We start from the raw sequence: 12,243 nt of genomic DNA, 5'->3' as shown, positions 1-12,243 counted from the left end.
AAAAAAAAAAAAAAAAGATATGGATAGCTTTAGCTAGGTCGGCACCGTGACTGGAATTGAATCTGTAATCCCAGCTACTGGGGTGGCTAACACTGGAGGATCGCTTGAGGCCAGAAGTTTGAAACCGAACCAGCCTGGGCAACGTAGCAAGACCCCATCTCTCTATATAAATAAAGAGATAAATAAATAAAGATCAAGATAAAAACAAGAAGGGCCCTGCATGGACCAGTAGTGACAATGTGCTGTGAACTGAAGGAACTGACGAAGAGGATTCACTCAGCCCTCCACACAGCTGAGTGCACATCTGGAAAACCAAGGCTCACGGATCTTCACTCCTGGAGGGGGACTCGTGAAGTCCACATCCCAAAAGCTCTTTGTCCAAGCTGGGACTGGGTCTGATGTCTGCCGGGGCCTGGGTGGGCAGAGCAGATGAAGCCTGGTGGACGCCATTCTCTGAGCCCTGGGTCCTGGGTTCTAGACAGCTATGGCGCTAGGTGAGAGCCCCAGCAGACAGGTCCTCTAAATGGCCTGAGCATTTCCAGCCACCCAGGGGTGGGCCCTGGCTCCATCAGGAAGGGCCTGGGTCCACCAGGAAGCAGGCAGGGCCTCCCCAAGGTGGAGGTATCTCAGGCTTCTTCCTTTTCTGGAGACTCATTGTGTTTTTGAAACATTAAAAAAATACCAAAAACGGCTGCTGCTTGGAATTCTTAGTTGATCGGAAAAAAAAAAATACCAAAAACAGCATTATGGAAACCACGATGTATCTTAAATGTTTTCATCTGCTGCATGAACACTCTTGTTTTGGTTTGGTTTGGTTTGTTTGTTTGTTTGAGATGGAGTCGAACTCTGTCGCCCAGGCTGGAGTGCAGTAGCATGACTTTGGCTCACTGCAACCTCCACCTCCCAGGTTCAAGCAATTCTCCTGCCTCAGTCTCCCAAGTAGCTGGGACTTCAGGCGCCTGCCACCACGCCCGGCTAATTTTTGTATTTTTGTTAAAGACGGGGTTTCACCATGTTGGCCAGGCTGGTCTCGAACTCCTGATCTCAGGTGATCCACCTGCCTCGGCCTCCCAAAGTGCTGGGATTACAGACGTGAGCCACCAAGCCCAGCCAAGTCTACATTCAAGGTTCTTCAGGAATGTGGGGACCAGACCAGATTCCCCTAACTCCTCAAGACAGGTCTGTGAGTCAGATCTGCATCCAGGAGGATGAGCAGGGCTGACCCTGAGTGGTGAGAGGAAAACTCCCCCACACCCTGAAGCAGCAGAGCCAAGGGCTACAGGCCTGGCTCTGGCACCAGAAGTTTGTGACATGGCCCCTCTGGCCTTTGGTATGGCCCATAGGTCTGGCTCGGGGGCCAGGAGGGACTGGGGAAGGCAGGAGGAACCCCTCTGAGAGGGGTGGCAAATGGCTGAGATAGAAGGGGTCAGACTCTCCAAGATGTTAGGGGCAGCGTCTGGAGCTGCATGCTGGCTCTAATCCTCCTTCCTTATGCTGTCATCAGAAGAGGGTGGGGGGTGGGAGAGGGAAAGGTGGAGTCTCAGGCTCTTGTGAGCTGCATCTGAGCCTTCGCCCGCTACCTCCAGCCGAAGAGCCGGGCCCAGTCACCCAAACAGGAGGCAGACGGAGCTTCACAGCCACTAAGAATTAAGACCTATTGATTTTCCCCATTAGCCAGAGAACGCCATCAAAGTGCATTAAAACCAGGCAAAGCGGCAGCATCATGAATAATTAACATCTGCAAATGACAACCCCATGGGGCTAGGGGGAGGCAGGAAGGGGCTTCTAGAGGCCTGGGGCACCCTGACCCCTTCTGACCCCCACCCCAGGGAGCCATCGTCTAGGCTGCCCTGCCCTCCCTGCCTCTTGTCCCCTCTCATTCCTTGTCCTCTCCTTAAAGAAACACCAAGTCCGCAGCACAGCCAGCGACCTAAGCTGATGCTGGAGCAGGGAGGAGAGAGCACTGAGACAAGAGTCGGGGTGGCAGCTTGGCTGCGTGTCACTGTGTGACCTCGGTGAAAGTGTTGCTTCTTTCTGGGCTCATTCTCCACCTCTGTGCAGTGCAGTGATTGGCCCAGCTGGCCTCTTGCTCAGTCTCTGGTTCTACAGAGGGACAGTGACTCCCAAAGTTACACAGCAGGTCCGTAGCACAGCCTGGGTCACTGGGGTATCTTCCCCAGTCCAGTCTATGGGAGCCTTTTGTGCCAATCAGAAAAAAATCACCCCCTTTGGGTAGACCAATTGGAAAAGGCCACCCCTTTGAGTGGACCAATTTGAAAATGAATGCACACCCTCTGAATAGATCAATTAGAAAAAAAGCACTCTTCTAGGGGGACTAATTTTTCCTTTCTTTTTTTGAGATGGAGTCTCATTCTGTTGCCCAAGCTGCAGTGCAGTGGTGTAATCTCGGCTCACTGCAACCTCCATCTCCTGGGTTCAAGCGATTCTCCTGCCTCAGCCTCCGGAGTAGCTGGGATTACAGGTGTGCACCACCACACCCAGCTAATTTTTGCATTTTTAGTAGAGACAGTGTTTCACCATGTTGGCCAGGCTGGTCTTGAACCCCTGGCCTCAGGCGATCCACCCTTCTTGGCCTCCCAAAGTGCTGGGATTACAGGTGTGAGCAACAGTGTTCTGCCTAGGGGGACTAATTTTTTAAAGGCCCCCTCCAGACTAACCAATAAGGAAAAAGCACTCTTTTGGGTGGACCAATAAGAAAAAGGCAACTCCCCATGCTGTCACAGTTGAAAAGTGCAAGTCTTGGCAGAGCAGAGGTAGGGCTGGATACCACCCCCACAGCCATCTCTCCCCTCCCCTCCCCTCTCCCCAACTCCCCACCGTCTCCTACCTTCTAGGGTGTCCTTGTGCAGTATGCATCACCTAAACAACTGTACATGGCTGCTCTGTTCCCAGCCCCCACCTTCCCTGGGCAAGGAGGCCCAGACCTGTCCTTCCAGCCACGTGTATCGATGGTTCCTTCCAAGCCTCTCTGTGTCCCCACCACCAAACTCCTCAGCCCCTCAGCTGACCTGAGTTCCCACTTTCATTTTCCTCCCACCCACCCTTCCTCTTCAGAGCCCTGGGTGGGCAGCTCTGGAACAGTCCCTCCTGCACCTCCAGCTACGTCACCTCTGCCTTCTGGCTGCCTTGCAGCGCCCCGTCCATACTGTCCATGACTCGGAGCCTTCGCGGACTCTATTCCCTCTGCTGGCAATGCCTCCTCTCTTGAGCTCCCTGGAAAACTCTACTCACTCTTCAAGGCCCAGTTTAAAGATGTCTGCTGCTCACTCTCCTCCTCAAACGCCAGCTAGTTCTTGCCTCTGGGCTTCTGCACCTCTTCCTAGAATGTTCTCCCACCAGATCTGGCTGGTTCCTCCTCCTTCTTCCTCCTCCTCCTCCTCGTCCTCGTCCTGTGGGTTTCAGCTCCAGTGTTCCCTCCTTGGGAGGTGTTCCCTGAACATCCCATCTAACTACCTCCCCATCAGCCTCTGTCACATGTCCCTGTTTTATTTTTTCCATAGCACTTTGGACAATCTGAATGTATTTTTCCTTTGTTTATGGATGCTTCCAGAGCCACTGTGAATGGTGGGGCGTGTTGTCAATTGCAGAGGTGAGTGGGCTGAAACCCAGCCTGGGTCAACACCGCAAGCTGGTGCTGGGGCTGTACCTGCTTGGAGGGAAGCACCTTTCCCTAATGCACATGATGGCACCATGCAGGCAAGCTGCAACCCCGCTGGTGTCACCTCCTGCAGTGACACGCAAAACCCACCAGAGGAATGGAACCTGCCCACTTCACTGCTGTGTGCCCATGCCCAGCCCAGTGCCTGGCACCATGCAGGTGTTCAGTAAACATTTCCAAGCCTGGTGCAGTGGCATGCACCTGTAATCCCAGCTACTTGGGAGGCTGAGAAGGGAGGATCACTTGAGCCCAGGAGTTTGAGACCAGCCTGGGCAGCATAGCGAGACCCTATCTCAAAAAAAAAAAAATCAGGCAAACAAATTCTATTCTGATTCTCCCACTCGCATCCTCCTCCCATACGCCTCAATAAAGTACGCTAGGCGCTGTGGCTGCTTCATCGCTGGGTCTCACTGAAGCCAACCCCAAAACTGGGCTCAGAGTTGGCAAAGGTGACTGCTAAGAGAACATGGGAGGACCCAGGGAGTTGAGGGGTGAGTGTGAGCTTGGGAGCCCTGAAGATGCTCCCTGAAGCTCTGAGACTTGTCTATCCCAAAGACACTGCCCTGAGCCTCCAGTGCCCCCCCATGGCCCCCTAGCTCTCTGGAGGTGTGCATGAAGGAGTCAGGTGGTCCACACACTCCCAAGCCCCAGGAGCCCACCTCAGCACAGAGACTCGTGGGCAGGAGATGGCAATGAGGGTCCCGCTGCGACAGCCAGGCTCAGAGCGGGGGTGGGATCAAGGCACCGCCCTTCCCTCTGCTCCCCGAAGCCACTTCGCCAGGCTGCCTGGCCGTACCCGCCCGCCCCGCCAGCCTCCCCAGCTCTGGCAGGGAAGGAGTTAACCTCCAGCCTTCTCAGCGTGAATGTGGAGCTATTAATACCCACAGCCCAGCCAGTCTGCCAGAGAAGCCACTGGAGCTGGGGAGAGCAGGGAGCCGGGGAAGCCGCCAGTCGCAGCCTAGCCGGAACCGGGACTCCAGGGGTCAAAACTTTTCACGAGGACGACGTGGGCCCTGTGCCAGTCTCACCTGGCCCTTGCCCATCTTTCAGCTGCAGGTCCCAACCCTCTCTCCTGAAGGCCACCCGTGCCACCCACCCCAGCCAAGAACAAACTTTCTCAGGGAAGCCACCTCTGTGGCCGTGCTGGCTGGACAAGGAGGAGCAGACGACTGGACAGACAGGGGGACTGGGGTACAGGACACTGTAAGCCTGCCCTCCCAGGCCTGCCTCTGACAGACAGCCACAGAGTGGGCAGCTGGGGGGCCTCGGGCTCCACAGGGGCAGTGGGGGGCCCTGCTGGACCTCCGTCCACCCACCAGCCACCTTGGAGTCCAGGTGGCTGGACACTGCTTCCCAGGGCCCAGCCCTGTGGCTGGAACACCTTCGGGTCAAGACAGGAGCCCCCACCAGACAGAGCCCCCCCGGCTCCTCCACCCACCGAGGCGACGGGCAACCTGAGCGAGAAGGCACAGGTGGCGGGCGGGCAGGTGCAGAGCCCCGAGGCCGACGGGCTGCTGACCCTGGAGCACCCTGGCTCAGGGACTTCTGCCCAGGCTGGGGACGATGCTGTGGAGGCCACCCCCGGCCACCCCTGCCCTGTCCTGGAGCTGCCTCCGGCCTGGCCCATGGGCTGTGGAGTCGACGATGTCCCGGCCTTCTGCTTCATCTGCTTCCACAGGGAGGAGGAGGAGGAGCTGCTGGAAGAAGTTCCACTGCGGAGGTCAGTGCCCGTGGGTGGCCAGCGGGTGGGCAGCGGGTGGGCACAGCACTCAACCTGGGGTGCCTCTGGGCCTGGCAGTCTTGCTTCAAGTCTCTCTCTCTCTGTCCACTGCTTACCACCCACTGCCACTTCCTGCTTCAGGATCTCAGATCTCTTACCTGGTTGTTGCCACAGCCTCCTCCCTATCTCTCCCACCCTGGCCCCAGAGTGGCATTCCCATCCTCTCCCACAGTGGGCATGTCCCCCACCTGCTCAGAGCCCTCCATGGCTCCCACGTCCCGTGGGATGAAGTTGACACTCGGCTGGGCATTCAAGGCCTGCGTGATTGGGGCTGACACTCTCCACCTCATCTCACTCTGTTCCCCTATATTCACTTCCAGTGAAATTGCCCAGACTTCTCTTCCCCGGTTCTCCTCCATCCAGGCCCAGCTGCAACGCTTCCTCCTTCAGGAAGTCCTCCTGGATGTCCCTGTCCCACCCCAATCTGAGAGCCACCTTTCCATCCTGCACTGCAGTGGCACCTAACAGGTGTTCCATCTTTGTTGAACTCATAAGTGAAAATGTGTGCATGTGTATTTGCTTGTGTGTGTGTGTAAAAGAGGGAGGGAGAGAGAGAATGAATGTTTATGAGGCTGCCTGACTGGGTATTGGGGGCGAGTGTGTGTGACTGTGAGCGTGTGTACATATTTGTGGGCGCAGGTGTGAGTCCTGCATACCTATGTGGAGGGAAGGGCTGTGCCGTGAACCCCCAGTGGGAGTGCATGCCTTAGAGACCATTGTTCCTTTAGCCAGCTCTCCCCACCCCCACCTGCAGGGAAACCCAGGCTCCAGCCAAGTGCATTATCCAAGCTGTGACCACAGGCTCTGGGAGTGATCTGCAGGGGAGACAGGGGTCACCTCTGCTCCAGCCCCGCCTGCCTGCGCCTCCATCACTGCCTGAGTCAGCACTGCCCTGCCCTGGGTCAGGAGACGCAAGGCATGAGCCAAACAAGGTTTCCCCTCCAGGATGCTTGCAAGATGAGAGGGCAGGGGGTGGACTCCTGCAGGCTGCACCAGGTTCCTCCCTGACTCTCTCTGTTGGACCCTGGGTCCACAGTTCCCGCTCCGTGGGCCTCTGTCTTCTCATCTGTGAAATGGGAGAATGTTCTCTACTATGGTTGCCAGCTTAACATTCAACACAGAGACTGGCCACCCACAGACGGCCAGGGCCTGGGCTGGGGACTGGAACCCGGCTCACAGGGTCACTGCCTGCTAGGAGAGATAGAGGAGAAGACAGATCAGTTCCGCACAGAGTAGTGGGCATCTTGATGGGCGTGGGTGCAGAGTGCCTAGGAAATCAGGAGGGAAAGATGGACCATCTCCACCTACAGGATCCATCGGAGGCCACCAGGTCTGTCTTAACATCCAAGTGCCCTCCCAGGGGCGAGAGACGCTGAGGAAAGGGCATCACCGGCAGCGGGAAAGGCAAGAGCAAAGGCTCGGTGCAAACAAGAAATGAAGTGTGGACGGTGCGGGTGTGGCTGGCAGGAACGGGGCCAGATCACCGAGGACCTGGATGCTGGGCCGGGGACCTGACCCATAGGTGCTGGAGCAAGCAATGGGGAGGGCTCGAGGCAAAACGGGGCAAGTGAGGAGAAGCAAGGGAATAACAGGTGCCGAGGGCACCTTAAACTCCAAAGCCATGGACTCATGATAGAAACCCATGTTCATAGTGAACGCTCAAAATGCTTGTTGAATGAATAAATGAATGAATGAACAAACGAATATGACATTGAAAGATAGGGCATCAGGCTAGGTATGGTGCCTCACACCTGCAACCCCAGCCCTTTGGGAGGCCAAGGCGGGTAGACTGCTTGAGCTCAGGAGTTTGAGACCAGCCTGGGCAACATAGTGAGATCACCATCCACACACACACACGCACACACACACACATACACACACACACACACACACACAATTAGCCAGGCGTGGTGGCATGCACCTGTAGTCCCAGCTACTCCAGAGGCTGAAGCAAGAGGATCCCTTGAGCTCAGTATTTCGAGGCTGCACTGAGCTATGATCGTGCCCCTGCACTCCAGTCTAGGCGACAGGTGAGACCCTGTCGAGAGAGAGAGACAGAGAGAGAGACAGAGAGAGAGAGAGAGGGCATGGGAATAATCTGAGTTGATTGTTAAAAAATACCACACTCCACTCCCAGGCCCTGCCTTGGAGATTTTGCAGCTTCGGGTCTTAGGATGGATGTGTGATGTTGATCAGTTTCCTCCTAGTGAATAATTTAAGCAAAGCAGCATTTGGGAAGCCCCAGAAAGAGACAGGCACAGGCCTCAGGGTTGGCAGCCGTGAAATCCTGCCCCCTCCTCCCTCATCCCTTCATCTCCCACCTCTGATTCTAAGGACTCTCTGTAGGGGATGTCTCTCTGCCTCCTTCTCTGGGAGTATGGTAGCCTATGTTTGCAGGAGCTGGTCTCTTTTCTAGCCGGTGGGTTCTGGCCCTTTAAGACCTGGGAGGGGATAGGGCCAGGCTGGGCAGAGACAGTGACCACAGGTGCCAGGTGGTGAAGCTAAAAATACTGAGTGATGCGTCTGCCCAGGCTTCGGGAGCCAGTGCTGGCTGGGGAGGGTGGGGCGGAAGGCGCTGGAGTGTTTCTCTGCTGCTGGAGGAGGGGCAGTGGGGCAGTAAGGCTGGGTGGGGTCACCTTGGGGCTTAGAGGAATCTCCGGCTGCCCCCATCCAACCCCACCCCGCCTCTCCCAGCCTTGCTCCAGCCCTGGAAGGCTCCAGGATTCACTCCTAGAATAGCCGGCTGCCACATTTAGCAGCCCTGGGCAGGCTAATTCTGGTGCATCCCGCTTCTGTGTGATCCTGGGGAAGTCACTTCTTCTCATTGGGTATCTGTAAAATTAAAGAATTGGACTTTCTCAGGCATTTGTAGGGAAAGAAAGGCAACAAAGGGGGGTAGGTGACCAGTTCACTCCTTTGTGGATTCAGTACATTTCCCCTGGGGACTGGATGCTGAGGCCACTGCATGGATGTGACACAGCCATGTCCCTGGAGGGGCTCGCAGCCTAGCGAAGACAAAACAACACATGCTCCAACAGACAGTGCCACATGCTATAATAAAGGTGTGAGCACTGTGCCCTCGGCTTCTGTTGTGGGACGATGCAAGAGACAGCCCCACAGAGAACACATCTGCATTTGATGAAAATTTGTCAGCAAACTCGTCACCCACAGTGATGTTCACCAGCCACCTACATATGGTGTTTTGATGTATGTATTAAGGTGAGGCAAGCTGTTGGAATAAATAAGCTTGGCGATCATAATGGCTCAACACAGAAGAGACTTATGTTCTGGGTGTGTGTTGCAGGGGTGGTGATGGAAGAGACTCTGCTCCATGTGATCTTTCAGGGATCCAGGCTCCTCTCATCTTGTGACTCCATCATCACCCACGGCCACTGCATGCAGCTTGCAGATGAAGAAAAAGAGTGGGGATCACACATGAGGTTTTTATGAACCAAAGCTGGAAGTGGTCTCCTTCATTTCTGCCCACAAGCATTGGCCAGAACAGCTCATTGCAAGAAAAGCTGGGAAACGCAGTCCAGTCTACATGAAAGCATCCAGCACATAATAGATGCTTGATGTGCTCATTTATTCATTCACTCAGTAAATTTCATTGCATACCTTTCGTGCGCTAGCACCAGAAACTGGACTGAAAATACCATCTCTGCCCTCAAGGGGTTTATGTCTAATGAGGGAGTCAAACAAAACACAAGTGAACAGATCAGATCATCAAGCTTCAAAACCCACTGTGAAGGAAACTACCAGGGATGGTGGAGACAGCCGCTTTGCGTACGGGAAACAGAGAGGTATGGTGGGCGTTTCATCTGAGACCTGGAGAATGAGAAGGAACCAGCAGTGGAGAGAGGGGTGGTAACAGCAGCTCAGGCAAAGCAAACTGAGAGCAACGGGTAGGCAGAAGCACGAGGAGGGTGAGGGATAACGCATCTGTGTGGCCGAGGCAGAGCAAATGACAGGGACACTGACAAGGAGGGGGCCAGGAGGTACAGGAACAGCCAGGCCACGCAGGCCTTGGCACCCATGGCCAGGAGAATGGGTTTTGTTCCAGATGGACTTGGGAAGCCTTTGAGAGCTCTTAAATGGGGGAAGTTGTATAATCTGATTGACATTTTAAAGGATATTTCAGGCTATGCTCGGGAGAATCCGTGGGGACGGGCCAGAATGGATAGAGGACGCCAACGTGGAGGTCACGGTGGTGGGCGGCTTTGGACATGGGGAAGTAAGAAAGTGCTTTCTGAACATATTTAGGAGACTGGGCACAGTGGTTCATGCCTGTAATCCCAGCACTTTGGGACACCAAGACGGGAGGATTGCCTGAGCCCAAGAGCTCCAGACCAGCCTGGGCAACAGAATGAGACCCTGTCCCTACAAAAGAAAAATTTAAAAATTAGCCAGGCATGGTGCCATGGGCCTGTAGTCCCAGCTACTCAGGAGGCTGAGGTGGGAGGATTGCTTGAACCCAGGAGTTTGAGGCTGCAGTGAGCTGTGATGGTGTCACTGCACTTCAGCCTAGGTGACACAGCAAAACCCTGTCTCTAAATAAATAAATAAATAAAAGCAAATGTTGGAGATAAATCCACAGCATTTTCTGGTGGGTTAGAGGAGGAAGAGAATCCGGGTGAATCTGGGCTTTGGGGATTGCAGAGATGCGTGGATGTTGGGCAGATTCGAGGGAGGGAAGAGGCTTGGTGAGAAGAACATCAAGAATCCCGGCCAGGTGCGCTGGCTTATGCCTGTAATCCCAGCACTTGGGAGAGCGAGGCAGGAAGATCACTTGAGGTCAGGAGTTTGAGACCAGCCTGGCCAACCTGGTGAAGCCTTGTCTCTACTAAAAATACAAAAATTAGCCAGGCGTGGTGGCACACACCTGTAGTACCAGCTACTAGGGAGGCTGAGGCAGGAAAATCGCTTGAACCCAGGAGGCGGAGGTTGCAGTGAGCAGAGATTGCGTCACTGCATTCCAGCCTGGGTAATAGAGTGAGACTCCATCTCAAAAAAAAAAAAAAAAAAAAATCCTGCCACGGATAGAAGCAGGTGAGGTGTGCAAATGAAGATGTCAAGAGAGGACTTCATAATGAGAGTCTGGCGTTCAGAAGAGGAGCCTCTCCTCATTGGCAAAAAGATGGCGTTGTGAGCCATGAGATCACGCGGGAGAGAGGGGAGGGAAAAGCCTCCAGGGTGGGGCCCTGAGGACTCCACAGTATTGAGATCATGTGGAGGAGAAGCCAGTGAGCGAGGCAGAGAAGGAGCAGCTGGGAAGGTGGGAGGGAAACTGAGAGCATGTGCAGTCACAGAAACCAAGGAAGTATCGGGAGGAGAGGGGGCGTGGTCCACCAGCTTCAAAGATGGGAACAGTCCAGAGAAACGAGGTTAGATTCAGCTGCCAGACACATTGGAGCACACCTGCAATCCCAGCACTTCGGGAGGCTGAGGCAGGAGGATTGCTTGAACCCAGGAGTTCGAGACCAGCCAGGGAAGCATAGGGAGAGCCCCATCTCTACAAAAAGTGAGAAAAAAAAAGTACGGCTGGTGTAGTGGCTCACACCTGTAATCCCAGCACTTGAGGAGGCAGAGGCAGGAGGATCACTTAAGGCCAGGAGTTTGAGAACAGCCTGGGCACATAGTAAGACCCTATCTCTATAAAAAAAAAAAAAAAAGAAAAAAAGCTGGACATCGTGGCGCATGTCTGTAGTTCCAGCTACTCGGGCGGCTGAGGTGGGACGGTTGCTTGGGCTTGGGAGGGTAAGGCTACAGCGAGCAATGATGGTGCCACTGCCCTCCAGTCTGGGAGACAGAGCGAGACTCTGTCTCATAAATAAATAAATAAATAAATAGCGGGGCATGGCAGCATGCACCCATAGTCCTAGCTACTCGGGAGGAGGCTAAGATGGGAGGATTGCTTGAGCCCAGGAGTTCAAGGTTACAGTGACTGTACCACTGCACTCCAGCCCGGGGAACAGAGGAAGACCCTATCTCTTAAAAAAATACAAAAATAAACATTAAAAACATAAATAGTTTTTTTTTAAATGATTAGATTTAGTGATGTAGAGGTCAAGAGCGACTTCAATAAGAAAGCATCATGAGATCGGGTATGGTGGCTCACACCTGCAATCCCAGCACTTTGGGAGGTGGAGGCAGGCGGATCACTTGAGGTTAGGAGTTCGAGACCAGCCTGGCCAACATGATGAAACCCTGTCTCTACTAAAAATACAAAAATTAGCCCACCGTGGTGGTGCATACCTGTAATCGCAGCTACTTTGGAGGCTGAGGCAGTAGAATTGCTTGAACCCGGGAGGCGGAAGTTGCAGTGAACCAAGATCACACCACTGCACAGAGCGAGATTTTGCCTCAATTAAAAAAAAAAAAAGACTGCATCATGAAGCAGTGGAAATAAAATCAGGTTTGATGCAGTTAAAGAAGGTAGATTGAACACACACATGTAGCTTCTCCATATCCTAAAGCCCCATTGAAGGGATAGTGAGGCTCGGTGAAGTGGCTCATGATTGTAATCCAACACCTTGGAAGGCTGAGGCAGGAGGATCACTGGAGCCCAGGAGTTAAACACCAGCCTGGGCAATATAGCAAGACCCTGTCTCTACAAAAAATTTTTGAAAATTCACTGGATGTAGTGGCACGTGCTGGTAGTCCCAGCTACTGAAGAGGCTGAGGTGGGAGCATCACCTGAGCCCAGGAGTTTAAGGCTGCAGTGAGCTATGATCACACCACTGCACTCCAGCCTAGGTGACAGAGGGAGACCCTGTCTCTAAAA

At 54.1% G+C, this 12,243-nt stretch overlaps 2 protein-coding genes across 2 annotated transcripts in view; one reads left to right on the top strand and one right to left on the bottom strand.

Annotated features, from left to right (window-relative positions):
* Positions 1 to 3,165, bottom strand: part of LOC108302182 (glyceraldehyde-3-phosphate dehydrogenase-like) — a 15,829-nt gene extending 12,664 nt beyond the window's left edge. Inside the window, exon 1 of the mRNA XM_017525642.1 lies at positions 3,130 to 3,165. Coding sequence (XP_017381131.1) covers positions 3,130 to 3,165 — 36 coding nt within the window. The remainder of the gene's footprint in view (positions 1 to 3,129) is intronic.
* Positions 3,166 to 4,452: 1,287 nt separating this feature from the next.
* The window catches only part of SBK1 (SH3 domain binding kinase 1), a 68,207-nt gene continuing 60,416 nt past the window's right edge, over positions 4,453 to 12,243 (top strand). Inside the window, exon 1 of the mRNA XM_037737469.1 lies at positions 4,453 to 5,399. Within this exon, the coding sequence (XP_037593397.1) occupies positions 5,305 to 5,399 (95 nt within the window). The 5' untranslated portion in view covers positions 4,453 to 5,304. The remainder of the gene's footprint in view (positions 5,400 to 12,243) is intronic.

This window comes from Cebus imitator, unplaced genomic scaffold (assembly GCF_001604975.1).
Source record: "Cebus imitator isolate Cc_AM_T3 unplaced genomic scaffold, Cebus_imitator-1.0 Scaffold39, whole genome shotgun sequence".
In the NCBI taxonomy this organism is placed as follows: Eukaryota; Metazoa; Chordata; class Mammalia; order Primates; family Cebidae; genus Cebus; species Cebus imitator.
The sequence above is the reverse complement of the archived record's forward strand: the minus strand, read 5'-3'. Positions and strand labels throughout refer to the sequence as shown.